Here is a 22586-nt window from a genome sequence, read left to right as displayed (position 1 = left end):
AGGGTGTCAGAAGAGGAGCTGCTTAATATGTGACCATAAGCTTGACAGGAAATAATAATAGTGTTGCTATCTTTTATCGAGCACTTATTCTGTGTCTAACACTATTCTAACTCTTTTACATGCTTGATCACATTTAATCCTTGGAGCATCCCCAGGGTTAGGTACTTTATACAGATTAGCTCTAATTCTTTAAAAAAATTTTTAATGTATTGATTTGAGAGAGAGAGAGAGAAACATTGATTTGTTGTTCCAGTTATTTATGCATTCATTGGTTGATTCTCATATGAGCCCTAACTGGGGATCAAACCTGCAACCTTGGTGTATTGGGACGACACTCCAATCAAGCTATGGAGCCAGGGCCTCAGCTCTAATTCTTAACATAGCCCTGTAAGGAGTCCCTATCTATGCAAATGAGAAAACTGAGGCCAAAAGAAGTTAAGAGACTTACTCAGGATCACACAGTTGTAGTGAGATTTAGAGTAGCAAAAAATGTTTTCAAAGGAACTTTGGTGGTAGGTCATATGTGTTGGAATGTCACACTGCCTGTTTGTTCAGTAGCATGTGCATTCCATGAGTGTGTGGGTATGTACTTGGCTCCACACAAATACATGGGTTATACTCCCTGACATGGGCAGAAGATAAAAAAGCAAACAAATGAATTACGTGTCTCCTCCAGGCTCTTCGGTAAACAGACTTGTGGTTCAGGGCTTCTGCCGTCAACATGAGCACTGACCTGACTTCAGACCATTTCTTCCCAGACCCCTGCCTTCCAGGCAGTGCCCTGGCAATTTTCCCACCCATGTGTGTCAGACAGGCTGGGTGGTTACATTGTCTAGCCTGCCACAGCAGCCTGGCTCCCCACTTAAGAAACTGGGTCTTTTCTCAACATTTCAACCCTGAGCCCAGCAGAGATGATTTGCTCCACTTAGGGCTTTGGGGTGCTGTTTGTTTAGGTTTTTTTTTCCCACTTGTCTCAAACATAGATCACTTTAGACTCTGGAAAGCATTGGGTGAAATGGCTATAAATTCTAGAAAATGATGTCCAGTACTCCTAGTCCCCATGCCAATGCCTGTCCCAGTCTTGAACCTCACCATCAGCTCCAAAAGAGCAGCTTCTGAATTTGCACTGTAATTCCAGCCTCTTGTTAAGAAGCACTCCATTGAATCCAGTTGCAGTGGTCCAACCCTTTGTCACATTAATTAGGGTCAAAGAAAATCAAATGGCTCTGTAGTAGTGAAAGAGGGACATGTTTATGCAAAGTGTGGATATGGGTTCAAGTTACACTGAGACCCTTCTGTCAAAAGTGGTTCAAAATGGGATTTGAGGATTTGGAATTACTCCCACTAAAATTTTCACAGTTGTAGGACTCCTCTTGGATTTTAATCTAAGTTTGAGGCACAGGATTAACAAAGCATTTGCTGCTCTGGAAGCTCTTGACTCATGGTGGGCACAGACATGCAAAGGACCAACTCTAATGCAACAGATGGGGTGATCATCTGGCTACAGGGGTTCCCATTTGATTTGGAGGGGGTGTGGGGAAGTAGGCAGCTATACAAGCTTTGAGCAGGAGAGGGAGCTGGTCAAAGTTCTAGAAGGTTCACCTGCCAATGGAGTGCCACTTGAGGTGACTGATGACTGAAACAAGTGGCTTGCTGCCTGCCATGATAGATTTTTGTCAGCATTAGACATTGGTTTTCATCAGCTCTTTTGGGAACATTTTTAACTCATTTTAAAAGCACGACATGCTTATTGTTGAATTATTGGGAAAATGCATTATCAAATAATAAAATCAATATCAGCCATTTCCAACTCAATGTAGTTAACATTTTATATATTTCCTTCCTTTCTTCATTGAGCTGCATGTTTGCAAATGGTTTTGTGTCTTATCTTTTTCTACCAATTGCATTAAGCTATTACTCAAATTATAAAAATATCACTTTAAGTAAGACATTCACAGAGCACAGCTCTTGTGCAAACTGGAAGCATGAGTGATTTCAGGATTAGGTCATGAGTGAGCGGGCAGAAAGGGTGTTCCTGCCCCCCAGTGAACCCAGGAGGGTTGGCACACAGTCAGGAAATGGGGATGGAGAGTAAGAAGAAGCTTTCTTGTTAGGCAGGAGCCCAGTTCCAGAGGGAGCAGGACTAGAGAAGGGGGAGGTATGTGAGTAAAGGTTTTTCCTAAGGAAAAATCTCCTTTCTCTGGGAAGTAGAGGGAGAGAAAGCTCTTTATTCCAGCCACTCTGTGTTGTGCTGCTGCTTAGCCATTTCTCCATTTTCACTTTATTCTTCTAATAACACTAACAGTGCCTCCGGGGGATCTTTCCACACTTGAGTTTTGCAGGTTCCAGTTTGCCCCTCCCACTTCTTTCTCTTGCCAGGGGTCATCAGGGAGCCACGCCTCCCTCCCCCAGCATCCACCTGCCTTGCTAAAGGCCTCTATTCCGCTGAGGCATCTTTTCTTTGCACTTGACATAAGCAATTATTTCTCCTATCACTGCTCTTAATGCTTCCAGGAGAGTTAGCAGATCATTTTTTGCTGACGGATATCACCCCACCCAGAAACAATAGACTGCCTCCCTCAGTCTTGTTAATAATAAATGACATTTCTCTCCCCTCCCCCCCTTACAGCTGTAGTCAGAGCCAGTGCTAGGACACTTCCCCACCAAGGTCAGCAAGGGTGGCTGGAGTCCCCAAGGAGCCAAGAGAGGGCACGTGGCAGCACCAGTGGAAACTGGAGACCCGTTTACCCAGTTGTACCAAGCTGCTCTCTGTGTTCCGTGAGAGAGTCTGTATGGCTGCTGTTAACTTCCTTTGAGTGAATATTTTCAGATACAGGGATCTGGAATGGGAGTTTGAGAGAGAGTTTCGCTGCTGTCTCTGCCCAGTGAGGTTGATATGATTCCAATATCTTAGATGTCATCCACAGTGTCCTGTGTCTGTATTACGGAAGAAAATTGGACAGGTCCAGGTTGCGAGGATAAGTAGTAGGTTTTCGGAAGTATGTGGAATGGGGCTTGAGGCTTATCAGTCCACAAGTGTAAAAACGGTCAACAGTGTGATGTGAGGTGCTTAAAAAAGCAATGCAGATCACAGGAAACAGTGGTCCTTTCTTGGCCGCTCTGGTCAGCTCCTCTCGGCTGCCTCATGCTCCATTCTCAGCATCATTAAGCATCAGGTTTTAAAAGACCTGACCCCCTAAAGATTGTCTGGAGGCAGATGTTGTCCAGGGTGCTCCACTCACATATTCACCCTGCAAGGGCTGCTTTTCCATCCTCTAGGGGGGAAGTCTGAAGTGACTCTAAAACTCAATCCTGTATTTTAATAACCTGTGAAAAGAACTGGTGAAGCTATGAGGATAGAACACGTGCCTTGGGTCATAGTGTGTCCCTGATTGTCAAAGGCGTTCAAATGGAGTCATTAGGGATGATGTAGAAAGCATTCCTATACTAGACTGGGGCCTGACTAAATGATCCTAAAGGTCCCTTCTAGGGCTGAGATGCCATAACTTTATGTTGTTTCTGGGCCTCTAGCTGTTCTGTCCAGTGGAGTAGCCACTTGCCACATATAGCTATTATTTGAATTTAAATTAAGACTAAATGAAATGAAAAGTTCAGTTCCTCAGTCACAGCACACTTGAGTACTCAACAACCCCATGTAGCCAGTGGCCACCACATTCAGCAGCACAGATCTAGAATGTTTTCATGATCCCAGAACATTCGGTTGGGCAATGCTGGCCTAAAACATCAGTGACCCTGGAAAATACCACTTCTCCATGGTTATCACAAAGCCCCAAGGCAAATCAGCCAGCCTACCAATGGTCATGGAGCTTTTCCCTCTCCCCTTCCCCCTTGTTATTCAGTCCAAAGAGCTCTGAGTTGAGATGGAGAGCCAAGTCCCATCTCTGTCAAACACCGCTAGGCCGACCTTGGGAACTTACTTTTACTTCTCCATACTTATTTCATCATCTGCAGAATGGTTCCTTCCAGCTCTAATAGTCTATCTAATAAAATACAGCATGATCATTCCAGCTTGGTAGCACTCCAGGACAATTGCAGTTCGTGCCAAGTACACAGCGTTTATTTCACTGTCCACGTTAGCCTGCCATAGTGGAAAGATCCCAAAACTTGGAGTTATATCCATCTTTGTCTTAGTTTGGCTTGGTGACCTTGGACAAGTCCTTGACCTCAATGAGCCACAGCTTGTCATCCAGGAAATAGAACTAATAATACCTCACTTATAAGTAATCATGGCATACAGTGAGTGCTCAAGTAATGGTCCCCAGGATGAAGATGGATAGGGTGTCTCCTAAGGTGAAAGTTACATGAGCAGAGGGGAAGACTTTTTTCTATCTACATGTTTCAGATTTACAGAATAAAGAATGTGTCTGAGTCTTTTAAGTCCCAAGTAGCAAATGTAAAAGGCTTTGCATAGTGGAGAGTATTACAGAGCAACCAGGTAGCCACAGAAACCTTATCATCCTTTCATAAAACAAGAGCCAGGAGTTACAGTTTAGTGAAGAGAGTGACTGACTGTCTGAAGCCCTGAATCTGAGACTGGCTTTTCTACTAACCAGGCCATTAAATCATTAGCACATCTGTCCCCTCTAGGGGCCACCAGACAGACAGCAGGACTCTTGTACCTATTAAGCCCCCTTGACAATTTGATGGACTTTTAATACAAAGTTGGGAAGCACACAAATCTATCATCACACCATTTTTAAAGACATATTTATTTGGCCTACTGTGTGCCAGAGACTCTCATAATGTTCTTGGATACTCTTCAATTTCATGATTTGTTCTGGTTTCTCCACACTAGAGTTAGTTCCTGGGAGCTAGAATTTATTGCATACATTATATTACACATCCCATTCAACTCAGCTCCTGCCCTATATAATGCTTTGCAAACTAGATGCCATAGGACGTCTGCACAAGCCACCAGAATGCTCAGACTGTGAGGGCAAATCCCATGTTGGCACAGATGACCGTGATGGGAAGCAGGGTGTGATAGCTGCTGCCACTGAAGCATGTGCCATCTGTAAAGTCCATAGAGAGAGCAGTGGTTTGTGCCCGGGCCTCATGGAAGAGGCAGCATGCAGGCTGGGCCTGGAAGGATGGGCAGGAGCCCATTTTGCCATGAAGATGAACAAACAGCAAGAACCAAGACATGGGAATAGAAACTCTGAGCACACACTCAAGCTTTTTTGTTTGAATTGAGGTGCAGAGTACATGGGAGGATTAACAGGAGAGGAGAGGTGGGGCTGGATTCCGGAGGGTCTGGAATGCTCAGGTAAGCATTTTGAACTTCCATCACAAGGTGCTAGAGAACCACTGAAAGTGTTTGAGCAGGGAGAAGGGGCACATTCAGAACTCCCTTCGAAATGTCAATGTCAGGTTTTGCCCCTGATAACAGAATATCATGTATCAGGTGGCAGGTGGGGGAAGTATAAAAACTGGGGCCACATAAGCTGACACCTGCCCTGTCTGTGGGCAGTGACAAGCCAATCCTCACAGTCAAAGCTGTGGTTTCCTGGAGCCAGCTGGCTTCTTTCTTCTCTCACTGCTCTTGGAGGTAAGATTGGAGGTCCCTGGGAGGGTTGCTGCTAGAAGGCCCTAGAAGTACCAGGGTCTGTTCTCTGATGCTGTTCTCCCAGTCTCTTTGGAGTGAGTATCTCCCAGGGATCTGTATGCTCGAGGGAGTTTGTGCTCACTCAGAGATTAGGGTGTGACAACAGATGGGGGGAAATCTGCAACCTGGTCTTCTGGAATGATCAGTCTTTGTGTACGTCTCCTCTGCTAGACCAATAGTCTACATGTTAGAGACTATTGTATTCATCTGTGCACCTCCAGTGTCTAGCATAAGGCCTGATTACATAGCAGCTGTGTCAGAATCACTATTTGTTGAATTCTTACCGTGTGTCAGGCATTGTGTCTAGGAATCTTACATCATCGGTTTGTTTAACCCTCAAATAGCTCTATTAGAAAGCTTCTAAACCACGTTATTCAAGTAATGCAGCTCAGAAAAGTTCAGTGACTTACCCTAAGGTCACACAGCCAGTAAGTGGTCAAGATTTAAACCCACAATTCTTCAACCCTAAAGTTCTTACTCTTAAAGGAGTTACTCTGTCTCCTTTCCATTCCAGAATAGATGCTCACTTTCAGTTAAGGTAACATAAATGAGAACTTCCTTGAAGGGTCTGTCTCAGAAATCAGTTTTTCGAGACTCTAACCAGTACCTGTCCATGACACCCACAAGATAAGAGGTGATGAAGACAAGAAGGACACTCCTAGTGTATGGAGCTAGAATAGAAATAGAAGAAATTAGAAGCTGTGGGGGAGACAGTTTGGAACTCAGTAGAAGAAAGGACTTCCCATGAATCAGTGATGACCAGTGATAGTGTAGGATGCCTCGTGAGGTAGTGAGCTTCCTATCCTTGGAAATGTATAAGGTGGGTGGCCAGCCAACTATTTTGGATCCTACCTTGAACTTTTGAGGCCACTTATAGCATCAAGTTTCTGTGAAGCAGGTTTCAAGGTTGGTGCTTTCTGTTGGGATCACCAATGCCACCTGTCACCTTATTTGCACTTACCATGAACCATGGTTATAAGATTGGCAGTTGTGTGAGTACAACACTGAGCTCCATGAGTGAAACACCTAGTCCATGATACAAGTCCTTATTGTAACTCAAAGGTCCCAACAAATGACACCTCCAAGTTCTAAACCCATTGAGAGATGAGACAAAAGAAAAAAGCATATGGGACCCTATATGCTTTTCTCTTCTATACATGCTTCTATACATGCTCTATCTATATGCCTAAGGTCATCTTCATTACTGAGTAAGGCCCAGATGGAGTCCATGGACACAGTGTACTTCCTAACTCAGAACCCCACACTTGGACAGGATGACATACCCTGTTACATGTGGTCTGACCCCACAAGCCTCCCCATATGAGAGCATAACCTGCTCCCATGGAACTTGAGAGCTGGCAACAGAAAGTGTGCTTCCAGTTGGCATCTGACTCCCAGAGAGGAGGAAGCAGGCAGTGTGTGTGGCTCATTTGCACATTTCCTGCATCGAAGCCTCTTTAGAGAAGGCATTCCACTTCCCCTGGAGAAGAGCAAGGAAGGGGTACAAGGAGACCTAGACTGTTACTCCAGGGGGCTCCCTCCACATGGAAGAAAACACAGGGGGTGTAAAAGGAGCGTCCCAGTCAGGAAGAGCCCTCATTCATTTGCTTACTTCCCTCTCCAGACCTTGGGTTCCTTGAAGCAGAGCTGCTCCCAGCCCCCAGCACAGGCCCTGACACACAGGAAGTGTTGTGGGAGGGGTGGATTGAATGAACTTTCATCTTCTAATGCCAGTGTTTTCCTGAAGGAGCTCCTTTCCAGGGCAGAGAAGGATGCCTTTTCCTTTCATCTTATCTTCTAATCGCACCCAAGATCATGCCTTCATCATGTTTTCTGAGTCCTCTCCCTTTTCTGTACCATGGCAGATGGGACAAGGGGCAGGGGTTGCCAGATGATTCAGGAAATGGTTTTTGCCAGGCCATGTTGTTCCTCCCCCCACCACCGCCGCCCAGGCTAAGCCCTGGCTGTGTGCAGGTGAGTGTTGTGTGGGAAGGAGCAGCACCCAGCCCTGGTCCTGCTGCCCATCTGAGAGGAAGGACAACACCTCCCTTACTACCTTGGGGAGAATCTCTGAGAGAAGCCTTGTGAAGTCACTTTGGAAAATGGAAAGTGCTTTCTCTGTGGCTTGGAAGCAGTGGAATCTGTGGGAATAGGCTAGAGCTGACAACTCAGGGCACTGAAGTAGTAAAGGATGATCCAGACTCCACCAGGAAGATAGAGGGCATCGCCTCTGTAGGAACTCACTGTTAGTGTTCCAAATGTTTGCTTGTGTGGTAAAATTGAAAAGCATGTCCCAGTGAGGGCTAGAGTCCCAGGCTGGACCACAAAAGCCTGTATGACTCATCAGTAAGCAGGTTTACTAAGTATCTACTAAATTCTAGGTATGTGCTAGACACATTTAATCTATTATCACAATAACCCATCAAAGGAGAATTATCCTCCTTTCTACCAGTAAAGAAACTGATACTTATCAACATATAATCACATACCTAAGATCACACAGCTAGTGAGTACTGGAGCTGGCCCACAGTCAGGGCTCACCGCTTGGAGGGGTAGCCTTGCTCTGAGCCTGCAGGGATGTAGAGGAATGGGAAATTTGGAGGAACTACAGATCTTTCCTCAAGACCATTTGTGAAGTCAGTCATTCACCAGCACCTGCCTTTGGGCCACTCCTACCCAGAGAGAGAGGAGTGGCCACCCCCTTTCCTACTCTTTCTAAGCTCCAGAGCAGGATCAGTGCTGGCCTAGAAATGCCAGTCTCGTCTTCAGGGATTCTGAAAGCAAGCAGGATCCCCATGGTCTTAGGCGCACGGTTCTCCAAGGCACTGCCTCCAGCACTGGAAGACCCAGGCTTTAGGCCACTGGCTCAGTAGGGTTAACAAGCCAGCAGTGCTCGACTCTCTGCAGGAGCTGAAAATTGGGATTTTTAGAAATGTCTCACCCTAGCTAGGAGCCTGCCCCCTGTAGTCATTCAGTGAGGATTTAATAAATGTATGAGGAGAACTGAAAACTTTAGATACTGCAATGAGTGTTCTGGAAATCGAATGTGGGAAGATCCTTTTCTTCTTTTTTCTGTCATTTCTGCCTACTCCTACTTCTATGTGTTTCCTGGACAGGGGACTTGGAGCATAATCGACATAAGGTTCCAAATAGAGGAGAAAAACTAAGGAGCAGGTCTTGGCTTGGCAGAGAAGAGGCAGGATGCTGATCACCTGTGGGATTTGCTGCTGCTCTGTGGCTGGGGTTTGTCTCCAGGGATCGATTGCAGTAATTCTCCCTGACTGAAGTTCTCCCTCTGTCAGAATCATCTTTGAGGAAATGGTTCTGGTTGTGTTGTTGGCTTCCCAGTGCCAGCGTCTTTTCCCTAGCTGGTCTGTGCCAGCCTCCTTCCCCCTGTGCCCCAGTTCTGGCTACCCAAAACTAATGGAAATCGAGGTCATTACTATCCTTTGAGTGTTTACTACATGCCAGACAGGTACTACACTAAGTCCTTGATCTTCGTCTTCCTGTTGGTCCTCACAGTAGAGGAGAGGTATCATCAGGCCACCATTCCCTGACTGTCCCACCACCTGCCCCACCACCTGTCCCACCACTAGTCTCACCTCAGCTCTGTCTCCTTTGTATACATAGCCCTGGAACAGCGCACACCTGCGGCTTGTGGTAATGGATCCATATGTGTACTAATCCATTTTTCCATTTAACTCATTGATTGAGTACCTTCTGGGCGTTTTCTGTTGCACCCATTGCACTTGGAGTTCCTTTAGGGCAAGAGACCATGCCTTGTTCTTGTTTGTTGTATATCCTCAGCATGCAGCACTGTGCCCAGCTCACAGCAGACCCTCAGGAAATGTTTGCTAAGGGGAAGCTCTAAATGCTATCTAGCCTTAAACGCTTTTTCAGTCCTTCCAACCCCAGACACTGGAGAATGGGAAACCTATCTCTTAGTGCTTAGCTTAGTGGAGAAACACAGCTGTGATTCTGGATGCTTACCTTTCAGTGATTCCCCCTTAATTCTCAGGAAGCTAAGCTGTAATTAACCCCAAAGAGCCTTTAATGTCAGCATCATTCGTTATGATCTGTGGGTGTTCATTTACTCTTTCAGTAGGTGTTGAGTACTCTGTGGGTGTCAGGCTCTGTGCTGGGAGCTAGAGCCACAGAGCTAAATAAGGCACACATGTACAACCCATGACCTCAAGGAGATCAGCAGACGAGATGGAGAGATGGTGAATCAAGGTCAGAGCAGGTTAAGTACCATGGGTGCAGCTCAATGAGAGTCCTGCTGGGTGAGGGGGGGTTTAGGAGCAGGTGAGATCAGGGAAAGGTCTTTAGAAAAGGAGGCATTTGAGCTGAGCCTGAAAGAACAGTAGGATTTGAATCTGAAGAAGTAGGTGGAAATTTTTCCCCATGAGCAAATGCACAGAGGTGGGAGGGTATGTTTTAAGGGAACACAAAGGTCATTCAGATAATTAATTTGTCAGTAATTGGCAGGTGTGACACAAGGGTGACCCTCATTACCATGGATATATCACTATGTTTTTATTTCTTTCTCCCTACCAATCCCTCCTCATGCCTCAAAAAGAGCTTTGCAAGGTTATAACTGGGAAGACTATCCCTTAAAGGACAGGGATAGCAGATCCTTGTGTGGAGTGGCACCCTGTCCAGGCACTCTCCTGGGATACTTGGTTCTTCACCCCCACCTGCCAAAAAATGCATATAAAGGGGCCCTCCATGTAAAGGCCCCATTGCCTGTCAGTTATTCCTAGGAAGGAGCCTAGAGAGGCCACCCATGAGTTTTTAGAAGATGCAGACACTGCAGGCAAGCTGCCTTGCTCCAGCAGCAGGAGTCCAGGGAGACAGATTAGCCACTCACATTGTTTGTCTGTTGAGTCAACATCTAGATGTAGGTGTGGAACCCACAGAGGAATCTGGCATCTCTGTCACGGAAAGGGAGAGAGTGCCGTGGTGAGGGGGCCTGCTCCTCCCTCATTCCTCGTTGCCAGATCCTGCCTCAGACGCAAGGTCCTCTTTGCTGCCAGAGGTTCAGTTATTAATGCCAAAGGTACAGTTTAGCATGTACCATTCCTTTTGCACACATGGCTTTTGTGTGTGCATGCACCCACACACGCATTCACCCCTATAGTCTTAGTGGGTCTTGTGAATTGATTATAGATGAAATAAAACTCCCAACTGCAAATGCTAAGGCATGTGGGCCCCTTCCTGTCCGGCGCTGTCAGATGTGCTCTGAGATGACTGTTTTCATCATCTATTCTGAGCCATAACCGCCCCAGAAATAGCTTTAGCAGGAAAGTGCTTTTGTTAGACTAGCTGTAAATTATATTTCAAACGTCTGATGTTGTTTTCTTAAAAAATAAATAAATAAGTAAATGAAAGTCTAAAATTAATGACTGTCGGGGTTTGCTTTGCTTGTGTGCACTGCTTCAGACTTGGCTTCTTGCAGATGGAACTTCAGATCTGTTTACACTTCTGTGTTAGCTTTTTTGGGGGAGAAACGCAGTTGAGAGATCTGGGAGGACAAATTTACAAAGTTGAAGTTATTGTAACTATCAGTGAGGTTTGGCTCTCTCTCCCACTGCCCTCTCCCGCCCCTCCTCTCCACTGTGCCCTCATTTTGTTTATTGTGGTTTTATCTGCTCCGCCTCCAAGTCCGCCTCCAAGTTCGAAAGCAACTGGTTCTTGCAGATGTTATGACAAGGTCACATATCCAGTTTCTCAAGCAGATGTTCATTCAGCCCCATTTCACCAGCACTTTGTCATTCAGTGAGAGCAGACCTTGTGGGAAACAGATTGGAGCAACACAAAAGATGGAACATAAAAAATCCTGCAGAGAACCCAATCGCTTTTATGTGCTCAAGAAGGGAGTGGGGTGGGGAGGGTAGCAAGGAGAGAAATCCGCAGAGCAGAATTTTATGGGTTTTTTTTTTGGTTTATTCAAAGATTATTATGTGTTGGATACAGTAAATCATCTATACACCCACACCCAGGAGGTAAATCTTCAGAACTCCGGGCGTGGGTAGTTCTGCATTTAACAGCTGCCATACAGTAGCTATTTTGTTCTGCACTTAGAGACCCTTATCTGTGCATTTGTTTTAAGTTTTCATCAACTCTCCTTTTGTTCCTCCGTTCTGTTCTCCTGGTTCTCATTACTATTACAAGAGTAGCTAAAAACCTGAGCTCCTGAGTTATTTAAATTGACACTATGAGTTAGAATGATAGGCAAGGCACTCTCATCTTGATTGTGACTCAGTCTCACTCGGAGGGTGTTACCTATAATGGATTTAGCTCCTCTTGCCTTTTCCCAGGTCTCATATGCCCGTCCAAGCTCTGCCTCAATCAGGGATGCTAACCTCTACGTTAGCGGCCTTCCCAAAACCATGACCCAGAAGGAACTGGAGCAGCTTTTCTCACAATACGGCCGAATCATCACCTCACGAATCCTGGTTGACCAAGTCACAGGTTAAGTGTTTCTTTGTCATTTCTTTCCTTGTGTCTCATGTCACCAGCCAGTCCCCTGTGACCAATGAGAGCAGTGGGTTAATGGTCCCTTAGGGTAAAGGATATGGGTCATGAATAGACAGATTTTTGATGTAGGAGAAAGACATCTTCTCGACCCACTACCCACACTTGAAATGGGCCTTCTTGGGAGGCTGGAGTTCTCCGTCACAGGAGCAATTGCAGCAACAGCTCATCCACTTGGCAGGGTTGTGAAGGTGATTCAGGCCTCGGCTGAGAGTGGGACTATATGACTTTTGAAGTGTCTTCAACCCTCAACCCAGTAATCTTACATTGGTGTGTGAAAAGGACCTGTATGTATAGCTCTCGACCTGATGACAGCATTATAGAGCTACAAGGAACCCCAAAATGCCCCATTTCACACATGAGGAAACAGAGGTCCAAAGCAGGGGATTGGACTTCAGTCCAGCCAGCTAGTAGCAGTGCAGAGATATGAAGCCAGGATCCAGTACCGCGGTACTTTGTCCACACTAAAGAAAGGCAACCACCACCTCTTAGTAAGAAATGTAAGGCACCCCAGGTTGCATTTTAATAACAAAATGTTTTCACCTACTTCCAACTTGATCCCAATTCAAAACACCCCCTAGGAACAATTCATCACATTATTATCATTTAATTTATGCAACAAACCCTCGCGGAAGCTGGCTATGTTACAGACACTGTGCAAAGGGACACCAGGGTCCAGGGGTGAAGGAGGCACAGTACTTACAGGACTCCAGCATCATGAGTACCTGCTAGGGGCTGTCCGGTGCACCGTGAGAGCTCAGGAGAAGGCATGCCATGCCTGGTAGAAATTGTCAGAAAGGCTCCATGGAGAATGTGAAGTTTGGACAGGGTTTTGGAGGACGACTTGCAGGCATCTGGCAAGAAGTGCAAGAGCATTCTAGGCAGATAGGATGTATCCTATAGCACCGCTGAGTAGGGCACAGTTCAAGGCATGGAGCTGAACAAAAACACAACCTGTCCTAGGAACACCTGGTAGTTCAGCGCAGCTGGCAGAGGCTCAACAGAGGATTTGGGCAAGATCTTCAGGGGCATTAAATGCCACTCCAAAAAGCCTGAGCTTTATCTTTTGCCACATGGAGCCACGGAAGGATTTTATTTGTTTGTTATTTTGTGTTTGGAGAAGGAAACAATTAGGAACAGGAACCATAAACAAGGTTAGAAATTGAAAGGGTACCAAAAAAGGCATAGAAAGTGATTTTAAAGGGTGTAATATCATCAGGGTTTGTTTTTCAAATATATTACCTAATTGCTAGGTGTGGAGGACCCACTGGAAGATGAGAAACCAGACAGTGGATGATAGTTACAGCCACTAAAGGGCGATAAGGACTGAGCAGGACAGTGGTGGAGAGCTGGAAGTGACAGATGTGAGAGGTGCCTGTGTTCTGTGGGTGGAAGTCTCCAGTCCAGAGCCACGGTGGCAGAAATGCAAGCAGATGCATTTTGGTGGGTGAGAGATATTCAGTGAGCCCCGCTCAGACCAGGCCCTACCAGTGGGCTGACTCCCCACTGGTGTCAGATGTCATTGGGGCCCAGCCCATCTCTTCCTGGAGGTGTTTATCAGTTTGGTCTGTTCACTTTTTATGAAGGTTCTTTCCCTTTCCCCAGGAGTGTCCAGAGGGGTGGGATTCATCCGCTTTGATAAAAGAATTGAGGCAGAAGAAGCCATCAAAGGGCTGAATGGCCAGAAGCCCAGCGGTGCTACAGAACCGATTACTGTGAAGTTTGCCAACAACCCCAGCCAGAAGTCCAGCCAGGCCCTGCTCTCTCAGCTCTACCAGTCCCCCAACCGGCGCTACCCTGGCCCACTGCACCACCAGGCTCAGAGGTTCAGGTAGGCATGCACATGTGCCCACTCACCTTGCTAGTTGGGCACAGGGCTGGGCAAGGGCCAGGGAAGCCTGTGGCCCTGAAGAATGGGGCAAGTGCAAGAACCTCTGGCCCCAGGAATCACTGTGCGTAGCTCCCACCACCCAGCCTCGGTTTTCACTCTTGTAAAATGAGGGGATTGGATCAGACACTCTTCCAGGCCCCCTTCCAACTTACCACTGTGACAGTGGTTAAACTTCAGATTTTTGGTTGAAACAAAATTTCTGCATTTCACCAAATAAGAAGATTCAGTTTCAACAAGAGTTAACCACAGATGTGACCAGATTCAGTGTCTTAGACTTAAGGCTAAGGCAGTGGCTTTACTGAAGCCAAAGAAAAAAAATGGGTCAGGAGGCAGATCCTTGCCAGGGACAGTGGATTAGCCCGTCCTCCTCTTTCTTCTGCAGGTAACTCTGATGGGTTAGGTGCACAGGCTACTCTCTTTTGTGGTAATTTTACTCTGATTGTTAAGTCAGCAGTCTCTGGAAAGCACAGAGGAAGATTTTTGTCCACGCCTTATTACTGTTTCCTTTACATACCCAACCTCCTGAAGCTCCTGGTGCAATGGGACACTTCCTCTCTCTGAGGACATTTCTGAAAGGCAGGCTCCTCTCCATGAAGACAGTACGAGCTTAAACAGCCTCTGTCGTGCAAGTGATACGAATATTCTTGACCTACCCGTAGTAATTCTAAATAATTATGTCCCAACTTCCCTTTAATGAAAGGGTTTTTCTCCTTTTCAAACATCGCATGGGAAGAGAGTCAGCCCTTCCATCTAGCCCCAGTGAGAAGAAATCTCCGCCTCTGCAGTGCCCTCCCATGCCCTGTGAATCTGAAATGGTTAATGGTTTCGTGAAGAGTCCAAGTCATCTAATTTTTATTTTGTGTGAGAGCCCATGCAGTATTTATGTAAAAAGCCTTTCCAGCAGGCTTCTAATGGTGGAAACTATGGTTACTACTGCCCCGTGGTGTGAATAGCTTATCCCCAAAAGGTGCTGAGCGTGAGGGAGATTATAACATAATAGCGGTTCACTGGGAAGCGCTTTCAAGTTGTAAATAGGAAGCTAAGTTTTAAAAATCTTAACCCCAAAATTCTCCCTACCCTGCAAAAATGTGTGTAATAAGATTTAGTTAATGTAGCGAGACTAAGAGAAAAGATCCATTCCGTATGCATTGCGTGTGCGTGTATTGTTCATATGAAACAGAGACCTTTATTCACAAGTTTAATTAAAACAAAATGTGAACAACTTAAGAAGCTGCCTCTTTTTAACAATTTCACACACAATATAAAATAAAATACACACAAATGTTCTAAGAGGTGGGGGGAACGGGATTAATTCAGACCTTGAAAGAAAGGGAGACTCATTAGACACTTGCTTTAAACTCTAGCATTGACCAGAACATGAATTACTTGTAATAGGAGGCAGGAAAGGGGGGGATCTGCTGGTGGATACTCTCCTAAGCATTGGGGCAAGTTGTTGAGCTTTTCTTCTTTGAAAATGGAGCATTCTTATTAATAGTTCCATTGAGCGATCTTGCCATCTGTGAGGCATTAACCCAGAGACCCTCCTTCTCTTTGCAGGCTGGACAATTTGCTTAATATGGCCTATGGCGTAAAGAGGTAATTAAAACTCCACAGATTGCCAGATGTCCGTGTTGGCACAGACTGGGGCTAGAATTTTTTTTTAATTCACTAACTTTACTTTTTTTTAATTCTTCCTTTTTCTTCCACCAGCATGTCAAATTCTTAATTTTAATTTCAGACCTCAGTTGGTTTTGTTTCTTTTAGGGCACACAAAGTTTGTTTGTGTGTTTCACTTTTTCTTTTATTTGCAGGTGGGCTTCTCCTATGGTTCAGGTGCCACAGCTACCGAGCCCTTGATAATCTGGTCCTTCCAGCAGCTTCCCTGAGGGGAAGGCTCCAACTCTGCCAGCTGATTTTGCAAACTTGCAGAGCAACTGTTTTGCATTAGCAATGCCAAGATTCAGTTAAGAGGGCAAATTCCAGCAAATCAAAATTAGAACATTTTGCTAATCATGGTTGACAATCTTGTGATTGTCAGTGGGAAAATTAGATTTGGGACTACCAGCCCCTGGCCGAACCATGAATAAATGCGTGGCTGACCTTCTGCCTCCCTCCCCCACCCCCCTCAGCGTGCATTTCAGGGCACGGCCAAGAGTGAAGTGTATCTGTGTGCACCTCAACCAGGGTTTGTTTTTGTTGTTATTACAGGTTTTAACGGTTATTTTAAATCCTCCCTTGATGATATATGTATGTGTGTTTTAATTTTGCTGTTTCATTCACTTAAAGCCTATTTGTGAGGTCAGGGGCTCAAACAGGGGCAAAGATTTGGGGATCTCTGAATGCAGCCACAAGGCTGCCCCAGGCCTAGTCTCAAAGCCGAATCTCGGGAAGTTGAGTGCATTATATCACTGTGTCCATGAGATTCCCAAATGTGCTTTTGATAAGCTCCACTGAGCTACTAGGGACATAGCATCTTCATCATCCTGCTCAGTAGAGCTGCACACTTTAATTCCCCTTCCTACAGTCAAGGGAAGGAAATGTGGTCTTTAATAGATCGCATCACACCCCCTGTATGAGGCCATTCTTTCACCACTTGGCCATGCATGGTAAGTGCACGGCCGTGGAAACAGGCACACAGTGGAGGACGTAACTTGACAGCAGACTTCACTGTCAGAGCGCCAGTCTCTCAAACCTCAATCCCAGTACCAGGGAGAGAATGATCTCCACGTGCCTAGCATGCTGCTTGTCTATCCCCACACATTTTACATCTTTGTCAGCTCTGTCCTCTACCTTTGCTCCCCTGTAACTTTAGTGAAGTAGCAGCAAACATTACACACAGAGGGTGAGGATAGAGCAACCTCTTACCCATGGAGGCTGCCGGGCCAGACCCAGCAGCAGCATGCAGGACCGCCACCTCCGCCAGTTCCCCACCCATAATGAACAGCACTAGTTGGTAAGAGCATTCATTCTCGTCTTACTATTAAACCCAGATTTGGGCCCAGAATCCTCCCTACCAAAATGCTCCAGGTAGCCATAACCAACTGAAGTTGAAACATCTTTGCTGACCCTGACTTTGACCTTATCACAAATACTTAACTGTTCTCTACCTATAAAATTGAATGAAGTCAGTTTATTCAGTTAGAGGAGAACCGGTTGAGAAGAGTCTTCAGAAATAATGCAAAAAATTAGTCATGGATTTGCCCTTCTAAGAATCTATATGATGATGTTTTTGGTTTCACCTGGTTATTTGTCTTGAAGCAAAAAGGAAGACCAATTTAGTGAATAATACCAAAAATGATATCTATTGAGTTACATTTAGCATATCTTCAGTAGTCATTTGATTGTCAAAATTCTAGGTGTAGAACTTTTCTTCCCTAGGACTTTTAAATCTCCAAGAATATTTGCTTATTTTTCAAGCAGTCCTAGATGACAGTTTACCCCATCTCTTCCCCAGTTTCTGCTTCCTCTCCTTCTCCTACACACACTTCAAAAAAAAACAAAAAACAAAACAATAACATGAAAAGCAAGCTAATAGTGTATAGGGTCAAAATCCCAGTGTAAGTTTGGTACAAAATAAATATCAACATACGTTTTCCTGCCGTAGGCACTAGCATCCTATTTGCCTCATCTGACACATCCGTCATGAATCACACATGGATATGTTGTGTCAGAGAATAGAATACGAAGGGTTGGTTTTCTTTTCAAAATTAAATGAAAACTGAGAAGATTTCTAAGCCAAATATAAAAGTAGTTGTAATAGGGTAAATAACAATTTTCTGCTTTTTTTAATGTACAGTGATTCAAGGTATATAAATGCACAAACCACTTGAAATCTCGCTGCCATGACACTTAGAAATGAGTCCCAGATGATAGAGCATCAAGGAGTGATACATCTTTATAGCTATTGCTCATTTTAGGGGGGGAACTCTCTTGAATAAATCCTAAGTGAAACATGAGCCACCTGTCTGATTAATAAGAAGACATGTCTGTTCTTTCTCCATATCTCCGCCCTCAATAATACCGAGAGGTCTTTTAACAACCATAAGTCAAGGGACTGCAAATATGGTAGACCCAAGCACTTCCGGAGCCATCCCCTAGTCTGCCTTAAAAAATAAATGAAATTTCCCAAGCATTGACATCCACCAATGTTGTTCACTTATTCAATTAAATAACATTCACTGACTTTTCTACATGTCCTCTGTCTGTGAGAGTCCCATAGGTGCTCCACTGAATAAAAAACTAGAGCAACAGAATGAATGAAATCGCGCCCCTTCCCAAGAGCTCACTGCCTGCTGTGGGGAGGGAGAATAAGGGGCTGGGTGGGAGACCCTGTGAATATATTCTGTGATAGAACTAGGACAAGCCTTGCTCTGGGAGTGCCTTGTGGTTTTTAGGAATTAACCTAGGCCTTTCTCTTGGCATATATGTGCCTTAGCCAATCTAGCCATTCCCATCAGAGGAAATGCCACAGACATTAGTTTTTGTTTTTTAGTTTTAAACCCTGACGACTCTCCTGCAAACACTCACTCAGCCCTCTGCCCCGTGTCTGTGTCTGTGCATCTCTGTGTTATCCTTGGTCAGACTGATGTCTGGACCAGTCCCCCCTTCTGCTTGTCCCCCCAGGTTCTCCCCAATCACCATTGACGGGATGACAAGCCTTGTGGGAATGAACATTCCTGGTCACACAGGAACAGGCTGGTGCATCTTTGTCTACAACTTATCCCCTGATTCCGATGAGAGTGTCCTCTGGCAGCTCTTCGGGCCCTTTGGCGCAGTGAACAACGTCAAGGTCATCCGCGACTTCAACACCAACAAGTGCAAGGGATTCGGCTTTGTCACCATGACCAACTATGACGAGGCCGCCATGGCCATCGCCAGCCTCAACGGGTACCGCCTGGGAGACCGAGTGTTGCAAGTTTCCTTTAAAACCAACAAAGCCCATAAGTCCTGAATCTCCCATCCTTAATTATTAAAAATATATATATAAATATATATGAACAAAACACACGCGTGCACACACACATACACACACAAAAGAGAGAGAAACAAACCTTTCAAGGCTTATATTAAACCATGGACTTTATAAGCCAGTGTTGCCTAAGTATTAAAACATTGGATTATCCTGAGGTGTACCAGGAAAGGATTTTATAATGCTTAGAAAAAAAAGAAAAAAAAACAAAAAAAATACCTTTGATGCATTGAATGTTCTTTCATAGCTGTCGTTGTTGAATATAATATACATAGATAGCGATGTGCAGGGATTTTTACCCAGCCAGCTAACTTTACTACCTTCCTTGAAGGTGGGTCTTTTTAAGATGACCATTCACTCATTTGAAGAAGAAAATCAAAAAACAAAAAAAATAATAAAAATAAAACAATTTTTACAAAGTAATGGGATTCAAAGAACGAAAAAAAAGATTTTTGCTTTTTGTCAAAATGTTGATCCAATCAGATTGGTAAAAAAAAAATAATAAAATAAAAAAACCCACACAAATTAAAGAGGAATAATAAAAATTGCAAAAATGAAAAAGACTTTTGCAAATTTTTTTATTTTTCCTTTTTTCTTTTATATCATGTGAACTAAAACAGTCTTCTGTTAGGGGACGGGGGCAAGGGGGGAACCTGATGACATTAACAATTTAATAACATTAACATTGTTGCCAAAGAGGTGGTCTCTTTGCTGAAAATGGGTTTCAAGAAAAATCTATTTTTATAAAATATAAAGAATTTTTACAAGAGAATCTGGATTTGAGAAAAAAATATTTTGACTGGCTAATTTAGGGGAAATTGACAACTTTGTCGCGTTCATACTGCACTGGTAACTTTTTAGAGATCAAGATGTGTGTTTTAAACTGGATTCGTAGACTGTTTTTTGAAGGATGGGCTATAAACAGATGATCTTCATATCTTTTCATAGCATGTAATAATAATAAAAAATTATTAATTACTAGGGGAAAGGAGTGTTCGTTCTACCCAGGGTACCACAGTTCCCCACAGTCAAAACCCAAAAGCAAGGAGATGAGTTGAAAGACAGTTTTTCTTTAAGTCATCAGTATGGGATGTCAGCAGAACAAAAATTTAAAAGATTAATTTTCCTTTTGATCTAAAACTTCCTTCGTTTGAGCAGTAGGTGCTACGAAATTATTTACATATCTTAGTATCATAGTTAAATGTAATGTGTTTAGGAGAGGAAAACAAAAGATACATTTGCTTTTGATTCATTAAGGAATTCTCAAATTCACTTTGTAGCCCATGCTGATAGAATTGGGCTGTGTTGGTACATTTGAAACACTGTTTATGTTGCTTGAAACACTTATTTATTTATTCGCTGATGTGATGATGCCTATGGCCGAGATCAAATATAGCTAGATTGGCTAGACTACTTATTTGTTTACTTAAACTATGGGAAGAAGCATATTATTGTGTCATTCTGTTGTGTGTGTATGTGTATATATAATATAAATATATATATATAAAGTTATTTTTCTTTGGGTTAATTTATTATAAGTTGTAACACTTGGCTAGTTTTGTTTGTAATGTCTTAAAATGTTTTCTTATGATATTTAAGTGACAGTTAAAGAGGTATCAAGGTAACTTGTGTAGAATTATTGTTTGATATATTGTCATGTTTGTTGTGAATATTTTTTCTTACTGCACAGTAGAAAAATAAAACCAACTGGGTCTTTATTTTAATGTATTTCAGATTGGGGAAAACAAAACAGAGCTAAGGGAACAAAATGACTGAGGGAGCATTCTCCCACGTCCAGTGCACTGATCATTTTAGTATGTTTGTGCTTTGTACGGTTATATATTTAAAACAAAAACAAAACAAAAAAAAAGACAAGGGTTCATGCTCTTCCCTGGGTAATAGAAACAGTTACTCGCTATGCATAATCTAGTTGATAGTTAAATTTGCTATTGCTTTTGTCTTGTTATATAAAATCTTTTCAATACAAGTTTAGTCTTAATGGTAATAAAACGTTATGGTTATTTATAACTTGTGCTTATTTTGTGCGTTTTTTTCCATGCTGAACCCACTAAGTGCATGTAGACAGACTGTTGTTTTCACACTGAAGAGACAAACTTCGTAGTGGTAGTCGTAGTGTAGACAGGTAACGAAAACCAAGGCTGCATCATAGACTCCTCCTTTAAATTTTTTTTCTGTTTTTTTTCCTCTTTTTGATTTTGAAAAAAAAAACAGATTTCAGTTCAGAGAACACTCGTTCAACATTCAGGGAAACCTTTTTACATCATCTGCTGTGAATGAACGCAGTTTGCTGGCAAAGTTTTGATGCATTTGCTAAGTAAGCATTAGTGGGAAAGGCATGCCAAAATCTCTTCTCTATAATGTGTTCACACTTGGGGGAAAAAAAAGGAAAAAAAATCTTAGGACCAGGCAGTTGTATACTTTAGTTATAATGAATGACTTCATGTTAACCTTGCTAGTTTAGATGATTTCTGAGGGAAAGTATTGTAACTGTTTTTTTCCATAATCTTGTTGTGTTTGAATTATTTGTACTTTATCTGTCCAGACAATAAATGAAAGTGTGTAGAATGGATTTGAGCTTCCCAGATTTTTAAATGTGTTTATTCAAACTTTTTTCTGTAGCATCTTCAGATTTCCCTAATATTTTTATCATTGAATGAACAAACAAAAAAGGTAAAGTAAAATTCTGTTTTGCTAAGTTGCAAAAGTCAACTCAGTATTCAAAAGCTATTGCCCTAGTTCCATGCCACTGAAAGTGTCATCTCCGACTGGCAGTGTCCACGTCATCTGGGAGTTGTTAAAATGCAGGCTCTCAGGCCAAATGCCAATCTATATTTAACCAGAATCCCAGGTGAATCACTGGTACTTTAAAGTATGAGGAACACTGCCCTACTTGATAATAAGCTGGCACGTTTGGCATTATGATGATACATTAGTGCCCGTTACTCATTTATAAGCATACTTGTGACATGTTCAGACTGAGGGGAGTCACCATTTGCAGAACATCGATTACCTGTCAGACAGACGGCTGTGTCTCGGCCTCTACAGTCTCTCCCTTCCTCCTCCAGCAACCTGGGAGAAGTAGATAGCACTATCCTCATTTCACAGATGACAATACTGAGGCTCAATGAGATTCAGTACCTTGAAATAGCCGGCAAATTTCCAGCTGGGATTTGAATCCGAGGCTGTTTCTCCTGCACAGCACCTCAGCGTGAGATGCAGAGCTTGAGCAATGTTAGGGAAACAGACCATTTGTGCTGGAAGTGACAGCTAAACAAGAAAGGTCACCTTTTTATTCTAGCACTCATTTTTGCTTAGAAGCAGCATATATTTGACTTTCTTACCTTGAATAGAAACCCTAACCGAGGACTTATTCATACAGTGAATAAAGAGCATGATTTAAACTCAACCTAGGGGAGAAGAGCTGCCTAAGGTACCACGCAGTCCTATTGAAATGTGACCTGAACTTTACAAATGAGCTTTTCAGTGATTTCCTGATGCAATCACTCATTGATGATCTACTGTCTGTCTTTCACTTTCATTTG

General features: G+C 43.6%; 1 protein-coding gene across 6 annotated transcripts in view; it reads left to right on the top strand.

Annotated features, from left to right (window-relative positions):
* Positions 1-21051, top strand: part of ELAVL4 (ELAV like RNA binding protein 4) — a 145128-nt gene extending 124077 nt beyond the window's left edge. For 4 of the 6 annotated variants that reach the window (XM_045858777.1, XM_045858797.1, XM_045858787.1 and 1 more), the window contains exons 4-7: positions 11947-12100; positions 13769-13994; positions 15612-15650; positions 18636-21051. In XM_045858777.1, the coding sequence (XP_045714733.1) occupies positions 11947-12100; positions 13769-13994; positions 15612-15650; positions 18636-19005 (789 nt within the window). In that variant the 3' untranslated portion in view covers positions 19006-21051. The remainder of the gene's footprint in view (positions 1-11946; positions 12101-13768; positions 13995-15611; positions 15651-18635) is intronic. The other 2 variants (XM_045858805.1, XM_045858813.1) reach the window with 2 other exon arrangements.
* The last annotated feature ends 1535 nt before the right edge of the window (positions 21052-22586 follow it).

Source organism: Phyllostomus hastatus, unplaced genomic scaffold, assembly GCF_019186645.2.
Source record: "Phyllostomus hastatus isolate PE091 unplaced genomic scaffold, TTU_PhHast_1.1 phas_contig_147, whole genome shotgun sequence".
NCBI lineage: Eukaryota > Metazoa > Chordata > Mammalia > Chiroptera > Phyllostomidae > Phyllostomus > Phyllostomus hastatus.
The sequence above is the reverse complement of the archived record's forward strand: the minus strand, read 5'-3'. Positions and strand labels throughout refer to the sequence as shown.